Here is a 12492-nt window from a genome sequence, read left to right as displayed (position 1 = left end):
CACAGCAGAGCTCCTGGTATCTCTGCACTCCTCTGTCTCCTCCTGAGCTCCACCTGCCACACTCACACTGGGCCTCCCAGTGCCTGCAGGAGCCCTTCCACCCACTGGGCAGTTCCTCATGGGGGGCTTCGTGTGACCTGTGTCACTTATTTGAAATGAAGGAGTGTGAAATAAATGCCTCTGGACACGTTTCCTGGTCACAACCCAGCTCCACAGTGCCCACTGAGGCCTCCTGACAGCTGCACATCAGCCTGAGACAACACAAGCCCAGGGTGTTCCTCCCTTGGAAGCAGAGTAGCCTCAAGTCAGGTGAAATGAACCCCAAGGGAACTGGGGTTCCAAGGCTGGAGTGTCCAGGAATGGTGAGCAGGGATGTGGCCCAGCCCCAGGGAAGGGCAGGGCTGGCCATGAGCAGTGCTGGTGTCACCTGGGTTTGGGCAGAGCAGCAGGGCTGTGTGCCACCTGGGACACTGGGGAACACTCACTGAATGCACAGGGCTCCTCAGAACCCAACTGCCTGCAGGAAAATGGGATTCACTGAGAAGCTGTGCTGCCAGAGCGTGGGACAGCTGGCACAGCCTAACCCAGGGACAGCTCTGCACAGCTGTGATGGGCACAGACACCACTGAGGCAGAGTTTACACACAGCAGCAGCCGCCTGTGTCAGACCTACTCAAAGAGCTGGAACTAAACCAGCAGAGCTCACAGACCATGGCTGTGCCCAGCGTGGGCACTGGCAGGGAACTGCAAACCTGTGAGTGAGTGAGTGAGGAGTGAGTGAGTGAGTGAGTGAGTGAGTGAATGAATGAGTGAGTGAGTGAGTGAGTGAGTGAGGAGTGAGTGAGTGAGTGAATGAGTGAGTGAGGAGTGAGTGAGTGAGTGAGTGAGTGAGTGAGGAGTGAGTGAGTGAGTGAGTGAATGAGTGAGTGAGTGAGTGAGTGAGGAGTGAGTGAGTGAGTGAGTGAATGAGTGAGTGAGTGAGTGAGGAGGGAGTGAGTGAGTGAGGAGTGAGTGAGTGAGTGAATGAGTGAGTGAGGAGTGAGTGAGTGAGTGAGTGAGTGAGTGAGGAGTGAGTGAGTGAGTGAGTGAGTAAGTGAGGAGTGAGTGAGTGAGTGAGGAGTGAGTGAGTGAGGAGGGCAGTGAGAGCCCCAGAGCACAGGGGATGCAGGGCAGTGATAATGTGGGCACGTCCTGGGAGGAGGAGAGGTCACTTGCAGGTTGTGAAACATCAGTTCTTTTTCTGGAAATAATTTTGCCCAATTTTCTCTCTCAAATCTCAAAGCATGTGGGGAAGGAGAATGACTTAAACTCACAGTTTATGAGAAGAAATGAGGCAGGGTCAGGCTGGAGGATAGTTCCACAGATTAAACCCAGAAAGGCTGTGAGATCATTTCACCTGACCACCTGCACAATCCAGGGCACACAATGTAACCCCTGACTCTCCTGGCCCTTGTGACACACATGTGGGCTTGAGCTGAGACTCCTGGAAAGGGGAAGCCACAATTCCCCTGATTAGTTTGTTTCTATGGTTAACCAGCCTTGGTATAATTTGTGTGCTAAGAATAGATTTCTTTATTCTGTGGTGCCGCTTCCAGCCCACAAGAGCACACAACTCCTTGTGTCCCAAGGGATGTGAACATCCCTACTAACCTGCAAAGGACAGGCAGGGCCCCCAGAAAGGAGCACTTACAGCTTTATTTTAGCATTGAACCAATGAAGTAGCAGGAAGAGATGTAATTTACTGTGTGATGTGTGAAGGCAAAGCTTAGGAAAGACTCATCCTTGGGTTTCCACCACTAATTGTCCAGCACTGGATTTAAAACAGGAGATGAAAACACAGAGTGCTCCTGGTCTGGCTCCTGCTGCTTCCCCCACCCTGTGCCAGCCCACAGGAGATGGGGGTGCTGAGCCTGTGGACTCACACTCAAAAATTTCAGTTCAAAATAAGGAAAGGAGCTTGTCCTTTTTGTTCAAGTGACCAAGAAAACCTGCTGAGGACAGTTCACTTTGTAGTTTTTCTAAAAATACCCTTTCTGTCTATAATAATTGCTTTTCACAACATCCCTGAAAATTTCCTGACTCTGGATAATCTGATTTGCTGAGTGCCAGCTTCTCCCTGAACTAAGTCCAATTAAAAAAGAATTCTATTCCAAGCAGACGTGCATAAATCACTGATTTTCAAGTGTCCAAGGCCAGGCTGGATGAGGCTTGGAGCAACCTGGTCTAGTGGAAAGTGTAGGGGGTGGAACGAGATGAACTTTAACTTAACCCCTTCCAACCCAAACATTCTGTGGGTCTGTTTGAAGGCCAAGTACCAGGCAAGGAGCTGCTGGCACTGCCAAGCACCCCAAAGCCATAACCAGAGCTAAGCTGGCAAGGGCAGCAGCATCTGCCAAGCAGAGCAGGAGCCAGGGGGGAGCAGAGCTCCAGCAAAGCCCTGCCATGGCAGCAGCACCGTGCCCTGGGAATGCAGAGATGCTGTGCCACAAGCTCTGAGCCGCAAGGCAGCCTGGGGAGCAGAGCAGAGCCGAGACCTGCCTGGAGGAGAGGAGGAGGAGGCAAGATGAGCCCGAGGGAAAGCAGCTACAGCTCCTCTGATTCCTTGGGCTTGGAGGGCAGAGAGAGTCTGGCTACAACCCGGGTCAGAGCCCTGTTCTCAGCCAGCAGCTGCTCATTCATCTGCCTTAGAGTGTGAATCTGTTTGAGCTGGTGGAGATTCTGCAGAGAGTGAGAGGAGTGGACAGAGAAATACAGAGAGAACATCATGGAAATGAACAGAAATGGGCACAGAAATGGGAGTTTAGTCCATAGGCAGTGAAAGAAAAAAGAGAATAAAAGAAATTAGTAGCAGTGAGTGCTGGATGGGGAAAGCCTGACAACACACCAAGGATATTTTGGGAATCAGCCCTTTCTCCAGGGGCCCCCAAAATTTTAAAAAAGGTCAAATACAGGGATTTCCACCACAAAGCAGGATTATATTCTAGTTTACCCAGACAGCCCTGGGACCTGGGAACTGCTGTGAGACCTAACACCAGTGACTTAACACCTAGACAGGCTCTGAAAGCTCTGCTAGGAACTGAGAATTTCTTTAAAACTCCTTTTCTTCATGTATCTCTAAAAGCCAAAGCAGCCGTGTGGAGCAAAGAGGAATCAGAGCTTCCTGAAGATCCCAAAGGCAGAGACTGAAGCACCTGAAAGTGTCACTGTCCCACAGCAGATCACCAGGACAGGCACTGTGTCTGCTTGTGTCCCTCATCCCTGAGTGATGCTCCTGGCTCTGCCCAGGCCAGTCCTGCCAAAACCTCTGGGGTTTGGTTTCTCATCCATGCCCAGATTCAACTCATCTGTCTCAGGGCTCAATTTATCCCTGACCTTCAGAGGGGACAAGTCTGAACCTTAAACTGCTCATTCTAGGAACAGGAGTCTGAATGAGAGCATCTCCCACAGTGGGGATGTGCCAGGAGGGCATTCCTGGTGACAAAGGCAATGAGGGGCACAGGACAGGGCAGAGACCAAGCCCCACACTGGGACTGGCACAGGAACCAACTGGGCATGGGTACAAACTGTGTGTGAGTACAAACTGGGGCTTGCACAGGTACAAATTGGACATGGGTACAAAACTGGGAATGGGTACAAACTGGGGCTTGCACAAATACAAACTGGGCACAGGTACAAATTGGACATTGTGGGTACAAACTGTGTGTGGGTACAAACTGGGCACAGGAACCAGCTGGACATGGGTACAAACTGGACATGGGTACAAACTGGACATGGGTACAAACTGGGGCTTGCACAGGTTCAGCAGCAGAGGGAGGTCAGGAACAGAAGAGCCATGAGGAAGCAGAACAGGGAAATGGTCCAAGCCATGCAGACATCCCAGTGCCACAAGGATGACACTGTTCCCAGTAATACCAAAGTGAATTCATGTGCTGGACATTCACACCACTGCAGGTGCCAGGAGATGCTGTGGAGCTGCTTCCTGAGCAGCATCCCTGCCCTCCTTCCCCCTGAGAGGTTGGGCAGCTGGGCCACAAGAAAACAAGAACCCCTCCTGAACAGGAACCCATCCTGCATGATGGAAGGAGCCCCAGCACTGGGCAGGGGCAGGCAGGAACCATCCACAAGAAGAGTTGTAAATTCAAGTGGCAAATTCCCAGTCCCAAACCAAAGCAGTCCCACAAAGCACCATATTCCTCCCCATGTCCACTTAGTGCAGAAGAAGACACAGGCAAGGGTTTATGAGGAAGAGGGTTCCTTTCTACCATTTCATTAGCAAAAAGCACTCAAAGGAGGTGCTGTCTGTCCTGAACAAGGAGCACCATGAAAGAATCTACTGGGACACAAAGACAGTGACTATCCACCCAACCTGCACTACTCAGGGTGCCCAGAGAAGCTGTGGATGCCCCATCCCTGGCAATGTCCAAGGCCAGGTTGGACAGGGCTTAGAGCCACCTGGGATGGTGGAAGGGTCTCTGCCCATGGCAAGAGGTGGAATGAGAAGGGCACCTTCAAACCCAAGCCACTGGAATTCTCTATGACCCAGAGCTGACCGCAGCTGGCAAAGAATCTGCTGTGTCCCCGGGCATTCTGTCCAAGGGCTCATTCCTGCACAAAACTGAAGCACTCTGTACACCCCCAACCATCAGCTCTGTTCTTAGCTGCCCCAAAGCCCTACATTAACTCTCCATGACAGAATGAAGACACCTCTTTGGAAAGCTTTGCAAAACCAAGGTAAGCAAGACAGGAAGGCAGGGAGCCAGCACAGGATGGGGTTTGAGCCCCTGAGATCATCAAACTGACAGAGCAGCTCCTGGGACACACACACAGTTCTGACACTGGATAAATCAACAGACCCCAAGACAGAGCTACAGCAAACAACTGCAGGAAAGCTGCAGTGACACCACAGAAGTGAGAACCCTGCTCACCATATCCCATCCATCCATCCATCCATCATCCATCCATCCCCCATCCATCCATCCATCATCCACCCATCATCCATCCATCCATCCATCCATCCATGGATTCCATCCATCCATCCATCCATCCACCCATCCATCCATCCATCCCCCATCCATCCATCCATCATCCATCCATCCATCCATCCATCCATCATCCATCCATCCCCCATCCATCCATGCATCCATCCCCCATCCATCCATCCATCCATCCATCCATCCATCCATCCAACCATCCATCCATCCATCCATCCATCCATCCCCCATCCATCATCCATCCATCCATCCATCCATCCATCCATCCATCATCCATCCATCCATCCATCCATCCATCCCCCATCCATCATCCATCCATCCATCCATCCATCCATCCATCCATCCATCATCCATCCATCCATCCATCCATCCATCCATCCATCCCCCATCCATCATCCATCCATCCATCCATCCATCCCCCATCCATCCATCCCCCATCCATCCATCATCCATCCATCCATCCATCCATCCATCCATCCATCCATCCATTCATCCATCCATCCATCCATCATCCATCCATCCATCCATCCATCCATCCATCCATCCATCCATCATCCATCCATCCCCCATCCATCCCCCATCCATCCCCCATCCATCCATCCATCCATCCATCCATCCATCCATCCATCCATCCATCCATCCCTTCACAGCCCAAGATTTGCTGGCTGCCACTGCGCTCAGTGAGGACAGACAGACAGACAGACAGGCAGACAGACATGGCACAGTGTCCTGTGACACATCACAGCAGGAGCTGCTGTTAGATGGCTGTACTGGAATAGCCCCTTCTTTTGCTAGTACCAAAACCAGCTGAGGATACTTGGTCTGTTCACCCTGGAGGAGCCTGAGGTCAGGCCCCACTGGGGGCTGCAGCTCCTCCTGAAGGGCAGCTCTGATCTCTGCTCTCTGTGAGCAGGGACAGACCCCAGGGAAGGGCTGGCGCTGTGCCAGGGCAGGGTCAGGCTGGATTTCAGGGAAGGTTCTTCCCCCAGAGGGTGCTGGCACTGCCCAGGCTCCCCAGGGAATGATCACAGTCCCACTGCTCCAGGAGTGTCTGGACAATGCTCTCAGGGATGCCCAGGGTGGGATTGTTGGGGTGTCTGTGCAGGGCAGGGGTTGGACTGTGGGTCCCTTTCCATTCAGGATATTCCCTGATTTTATGATACACAGATAATAAAGCCCCTGTGTTTTATAACATGGCTCACAGCTGGCAGAAAGCATCTAACACACATGGCAGGGGCATGGTGCTGTGTGAGGTGGAAAGGACTGTGACCATTTCAGAGACCACCTTTGTTTTTCCACACCAGCACAGCACAGAACCTCAGCATGGTCCCATCAGCCCCTGCTCAGCCTCCACACCTGCACAGCCCTCAGAAAGGATCATTTATATAAAAATGTGTGTGCTGCAGGTAGGCCAGGCTCCTGTTTATGCACCAAATCCAGCAAGGGCTGGGAGGCTGGGACTGAAGCCAAGGGCAAAGAGCAGGATCTGGATGATACCGCTGCGATTGCTTATCACTCTGCTTGATACTTGGCTTAGCAAAAGCAGGTTTCTCAGTTCTCTGTACCTGCCTTCAATTAACAGATTTTGTGCCTGCAACACTAAATAAAAACGCCCAGAGCCTGCATGATGCTGCAGCACTGCCATGGAATAAAGGAGCTTCTGTGACCTTCAAGAACAATTGCTGTGTTAAGTTGGGACCTCAGGCACTTGGCATTGAATTCAGCTCAGTGCAAATGTTAATTTTCTTTCTCCTGCCTCAGCCAAGGTTCTGGATCTCCAGTTGAATTGTGCAGTCACTCAGGGAATGCTGAGTGTCTGTCAACTTTGCAAGAGCAGCTCTGAGGAGCAGCTCTGCCACCAAGGTTCTTGAAGTTACCAAGCCTGTCTTGCTCCTCTTCACTTCTCTATGGCTTTGGTAGCAGGGGTCACACTCCAGACAGGAACAAAGCTCACTCCCTCAAACACAGGCTGAAGTATTGCACATTTCTGCCACCTCTGCCTCCTCTTCCTCAGAAGTCAGCTGCAAGGAGAGGGCAGCCCTGGCCAGGACATCTCATGTGCACACTGGACATAGACACCCCTGGATCCAACAGCTGGATGTGAGTCTTGCTGGATTCAAAGACTAGTGGGAAGAATTCCCCAAAACAGCCTGAGACCTCATCACCTGACAGGTTTGTTGTTTCCACATGAAAGGAAATTGGTGGATTTGCCTTTTCCTTCACGACTCCATCCTTATTCTGACTCTGCACAACAGCCACTCTGGTAGTGCAAGGAGCAAGAATGAAAGCCCAGCCAGAATTTGCAGATTTTCCTGGCTCAACTCCCACAGAAGTGACTGACAGGGATGCTCTGCAGAGGTTATCTCCCTCCAGGCAAACACAGCAGGGCTGCTTCTCCCACTTCAAGGCATCGTGAAAATGGACACATCAGTTTCCTTTTGGAAAGGTCCAATTCAATGCTTCTTTCTTAAGAGATTTTATATTCCTTTGTTTGGAGTAGATGTCAAACAAGGCATGTCACAGTGCCCTCAGGTACTCACTGCATGCTTAAGGTTTTACAAAAACTAGTAAAAATGTAGTAGTACCGCAGAATAGAGATTTTCCAAATCCTTGCCTATTTGTTCTAGTAACAAAAGGCCACTCTGGTTGTCCAGTGCAGCAAGAACAGGTAGAGAGCAGAGTCAGCACCACTGTCAAGGAGCTGAAGCTCATTTTCAGCTGGAGCAGAGGTTCCTTCAGCTCTTGTCTCTTGAGGCAGTGTGAGAACACGTCCAACCTCCACCAATGCTTCTCCTCCTGCCCTCCCTTGGCTTCCGTGGCTCTGCAGCTCCTCCCGAGCTGGAGGTGCCCTGGCTGTGTCCAACAGACCCTGCAGGAACCTTCCCTCATTGCTTCCTGCCAGAGCAGCATGTTTCCAAACTGAGGCCACTAGAGGCCACCACCTTTTCTTCTTACTCCAAGGGCTGAATCTGCAGGTTTGCAGTGCTCTGCAGAGCTGAAGGACCAACACAAATGCTCATGTCTGTATCTCTCTTGAAGACCACAGTGCTGTAATTACAGGAAAGTCTCTGTGCAGTTGAAGGTTCCTACCTGCTCACTGAACAAAGAGTTTGGAATTTAGACATATTCAATGCTTTCTCCTCCTGGTTCACACATCCAGGCTTATTTTCCCCTCTCTGAGAGAACAAGGGCCTTTACAGAAAGAATCCACCATATTGTTGTGCTACTTATTGCAGCAGAAGATGCAGCACAGGCCTTTCAGAGTTATGTGCTTGGTAGAAACAAAAGCTTCAAATAGAAACAGAGCTGGAACCTCCTCCAGGGTGGCAGGGAGTCGTTTCTGTCAGTGCAGGGAGAGCCCTCAGGTGGGTCCTTCCTTCTGTCTGAGAGCAGCGTGGTCCCACCTGCTGATGTTGAAAGGGAAGGAAAGCAGGGGCAGAGCAGAGGGGCACCCACTCTGTGAACACAGCACTGACATCCAGCAGAACTGCAGTGCTGCTGAGCTGGGAGAGGCTGTGGGGGTGTGAGAGCAGCCAGACACTGCTGGGCCCTGCAGGGCTCCCCTCATGGCCACAGCCATCCTGGAAGCCACACCATGGGAGCAAGAACGTGCCACAGCCCCAGTGGCCGTGGCTGGTGACAGCAAGCCATGCTGCACATCCCATCAGGAAGCAAATTCCTCTCTGCTGGAATTATCCATCCCAGGCTGCCGTGGTCTCCCAGTGACATGCTGTGGGAAGGGAGCACAGGAACACAACCACTCTGTGTTTTCTCCTGGCCAGTGTGCGTGAGCTCAAAGCCAGCTTTGTCTTCTTACCCATCCGGAGAGAACCTCAGAGCCTTTACTCGGGCTGCAGACTAGTCAGAGCACAGGGGGTCAGCACACTGGAACTCAGCGATGCCACAGAAAGTTAGTTGGGGAAGGCATTTAAGGAGAACAGCTTTCACCATTCTCAGATTAAACAGCAGAACAAATCAAACATAGGAGCAATCAGATGAATAAGAACCAGGACAGTTTATTAGCATTTCATGTTTGGAGAACAGGGCCATTAAAGCAAGTTCTGACTGCAGAAAGGAAAATGAGATCTTTCCCATGGACACCTTTAACATCCTCCTCCTGGGTGGCAATCCCCAAAGACACGAATACAAAGCATATAAAATGGAATAGACACAGTGAAGATTATTTCTTACCTTCATTTCCTCCTCCATTTCAGAGAGTTTCCGCTCCAGGGCTCGCTTCTCCTGTTTACAAGGATTCATGACAAAGAAGGTCACAAGGATTTGGAAGAAAAATTTACAGTATATTTTCTTTTAAAGACAAATAGAAATCTTGTGTTTCTGTAGTAGCATTCCCTGAAGAGGGGAATGCAAGGCAGAGGTTACAACCAGGAGCTGATCAGATGGGAGAGGGCAGCTGGCAAACCAGCAGGGATATAAGCTGGGCCTGTTTGGGCAGAGCACAAGCTCTACTCATACCCCTAATGAAATTATTCCCCATTTTCAGTGATCCCAGTTCTCAGGAGCTGCTGATATAATGTGATTTTGAGCTCTGTAGGTGAAGCCCTGGATTTACTTATATTCCACTGAAGGTGGCAATGAGAAAAGTCCCTGAGCCGCTCAAATAGGAAACAGCACATGGAAATTCCCTGCCTGGAAATCCTGTTCCTCCCAGATAATCCAGGGCTGCGAGCTGACTGCTTTCAGTGCACTTTAGAAAGTGAGGATTAGACTCTGCTGTGTGAGTGGCCTCAGCTTCACGTGTGCCAAGGTGAGGAGAAGTGCACTCCTCAGTGACTTTCCCAACATGAAGGGGCTCAAACTGCTCCAGGGACATGCCCTGTGAAGGGGGAATGAGAAACATGCATCAAGAACAAGAGTTACACTCTCTGCCCTGCTCCTTTGCCCTGTGGAAAGAGCCATGAGGCCAGGAGAGTGAGGAAAAGGCAGCTTCTGAGTGTGCTGTGGATGATGAGTTCTGGGGCACTTTTTGCCCACAGCACAGTTCACCCAGGGATTCATCAGTGCAAAATGCATAAGCAGTCCTGGAAACAGTTAATGCATCTTCACTGAGAACAGTTGGACATGTTTTTGCTTTCTAACTCACAGAATTTGTGGCTGTTGTGATCCTAATTCAACAGAAGTTATACAGGATGCTGCCCTGAGTCCAACAAGGCCAAGTTCAAGATCCTGTCCCTGGGCTGGGGCAATCCTTGGTACCAACCCAGGCTGGGGAAAGAAGGGATTAAGAGCAGCCCCTCCAGGATTCTGCCTTGTTCCTCCACCACCCCAAATCAGCCTTTATTTGTAAGGATCAAGAATGTTTTAAAGCATAATGGACCAACAGTCTGCCAGTGTGATACAATCCATTGGTCCTCAGCTGCTTAGAACCAAAGAGAGGAATCAGAATAAGCTGAGAGCAGCAGAGTCTCAGGCCCTGCAAAGGTCAGAACACAATTATCATTGTGCACTGCTCCTCAAAGCAAAAATACAACTTATCTTTAATTAACACTTCCCTTCTAGAAATGACTGCCCTGCACGAGGCACAGCTGTGACTCAGAAGAAAGCAGAGACACGTACCCTCTTCTCCATCTCCAGCATGCTGGACCGGTCAGAAGTTTTCTCCTGTTTCTGCTATGGAAATTAAAAATAGAAAGTGATTAAACCCGAGAGCTCTCACAGGGTGCTGCACAAAGGCCAAGACAGCCTACAGATGCTCTTGCTTGGGATGCAACATGTTGATTTACAAAATTATTTGCTTATTTCTGTTTCCTCTATGACACCTTCCCTCCCTTTCCCATTCTGGAACAAGTGTTGCTTTGTCATGGCCAGTGCTCAGTTTCTCCAGTCAGAACCTGGATTTTCCCTTACCTGGGCTGCTTTTTCCAACTTTGCTTTGATATCAGCCAGCTCAAGCTGGGCTTCTTGCAGCTTTGACTTCAGCTTTTGATTTTCAGACAGGGCACTCTCATATAACTGAAATGCAAAACAAGAGCTCAATTAACCAGGCTGCTCCTGGTTAATTAACCCCATTCTGCCAGGCTGAGCAGACACTGCCCTCAGCACTGAGCTAAGGGGTTCACTTTGCTCCCACACATCAACAGATGAGAAAGGAAAACAAAACCAACTTGGATGCTTTACTTATGTTTTCATAATTCATGAATTAGAAATAAGAAAACAGCTGTTGAATTTTGTAGGGAGTGTAAATACAACCAAGAGGGGACAGCTTTAATTTAGGTAATTCTTTACTCACAGGGTGGTCAAGCCCTGGCACAGGGTGCCCAGAGAAGCTGTGGCTGCCTCTGGATCCCTGGAATTGCCCAGTGTGAGAAATGGTTACTCACTTTTCATAGTTTAGGAAGGTCTATTAAACCTTATCAAAAATACAACAGAAGACTGAATAGAGAAAAAAGGTTACAGTGCAGGGAGCAAAGGATTTTCCCCACCATGTGCTCTCTCTCCCACACAATGGATCCTTTTTAACCCTTTAACCCCTCCCAAAGTTCTGTCCATCAACCCCTTCTTTGCTGTCCAGTGGTGGAGATCTCTTCTTCAAATCCTGATTGGAGGTCAGGCGCTCCATAGTGACAATCTGACCCTCCCAGATGTCCCAACTCCAGCTGTCCCTTGATAACCACACGAGGGGGTACAACATAACTATAAATCTATAAAACTTTTCTTAACCTATATACATGATATTTGTCTGTTAATTGTGAGAATCAATCATCACTCATCTGTCACAGTGTCCCAGATTGCAAGGCAAGATGTATTCTATTTGCCATCTGCATGGCAGTTGTCTTCTGTTATGTGGGCAGTTTTCCTTATCTCTTCCACAACTACTCCTCCCTCTGGATAGACATCTGCTGATAACAGCTATTGGATGTCCCTGCATGGCTGATAAGAACTACAGCATCCCATTGGGAGATGTGAGCCCAGAGGGAGGAGCCAAGCATTCCTACCCAGATATAATCTGGAGATTCTGGAACACCAGCACAGCTTCTCCACGGGATTGCCCAGAGGAACAGCAGCTGCCTCTTCTTCCCCTGGATCTTCAGAAGAACAATACATCCTTCTCTACAGATCCCCCTTGCTCCAGAAGAACCAGCCCTGACACTGCAGGAGGGCTGAGCCTCAATTCCAATGGGACTGCTGCCAACAGCCTGACCCACAGGGTGTCAGGCTGGGTTCTGACTCTGTCAGGGTTGCTTTGATTCACTGCATTGTTTATTTTATCCTTTCATTTTCTTCCCTAGTAAAGAACTGTTATTTCCTGCTCCCATATTTTTGTCTGAGAGCCCCTTAATTCAAAATTTACAGCAATTCAGAGGGGTGGGGAGGGTTTACAATCTCCATTTCAGGGGAGGCTCCTGCCTTCCTTAGCGGACTCCTGTCTTTCAAACCAAGACATACAGGAGCAACCTGGGATAGTGCAAGGTGTCCCTGCCCATGACAGGGGTGGAATGGTATGAACTTTAAGGTCTCTTCCAACCCAAACCACTGGATTC

At 49.9% G+C, this 12492-nt stretch overlaps 1 protein-coding gene across 2 annotated transcripts in view; it reads right to left on the bottom strand.

Annotated features, from left to right (window-relative positions):
* Positions 1-12492, bottom strand: part of PPP1R12B (protein phosphatase 1 regulatory subunit 12B) — a 137139-nt gene that overhangs the window by 3369 nt on the left and 121278 nt on the right. For both annotated transcript variants that reach the window (XM_054290664.1, XM_054290665.1), the window contains 3 exons: positions 10859-10963; positions 10568-10621; positions 9182-9232 (listed from right to left, as the gene is read on the bottom strand). In XM_054290664.1, the coding sequence (XP_054146639.1) occupies positions 9182-9232; positions 10568-10621; positions 10859-10963 (210 nt within the window). The remainder of the gene's footprint in view (positions 1-9181; positions 9233-10567; positions 10622-10858; positions 10964-12492) is intronic.

This window comes from Melozone crissalis, unplaced genomic scaffold (genome assembly GCF_028551555.1).
Source record: "Melozone crissalis strain CALT ecotype California unplaced genomic scaffold, PUWL_Pcris_2 ptg000086l_1, whole genome shotgun sequence".
Lineage (NCBI taxonomy): Eukaryota > Metazoa > Chordata > Aves > Passeriformes > Passerellidae > Melozone > Melozone crissalis.
The sequence above is the reverse complement of the archived record's forward strand: the minus strand, read 5'-3'. Positions and strand labels throughout refer to the sequence as shown.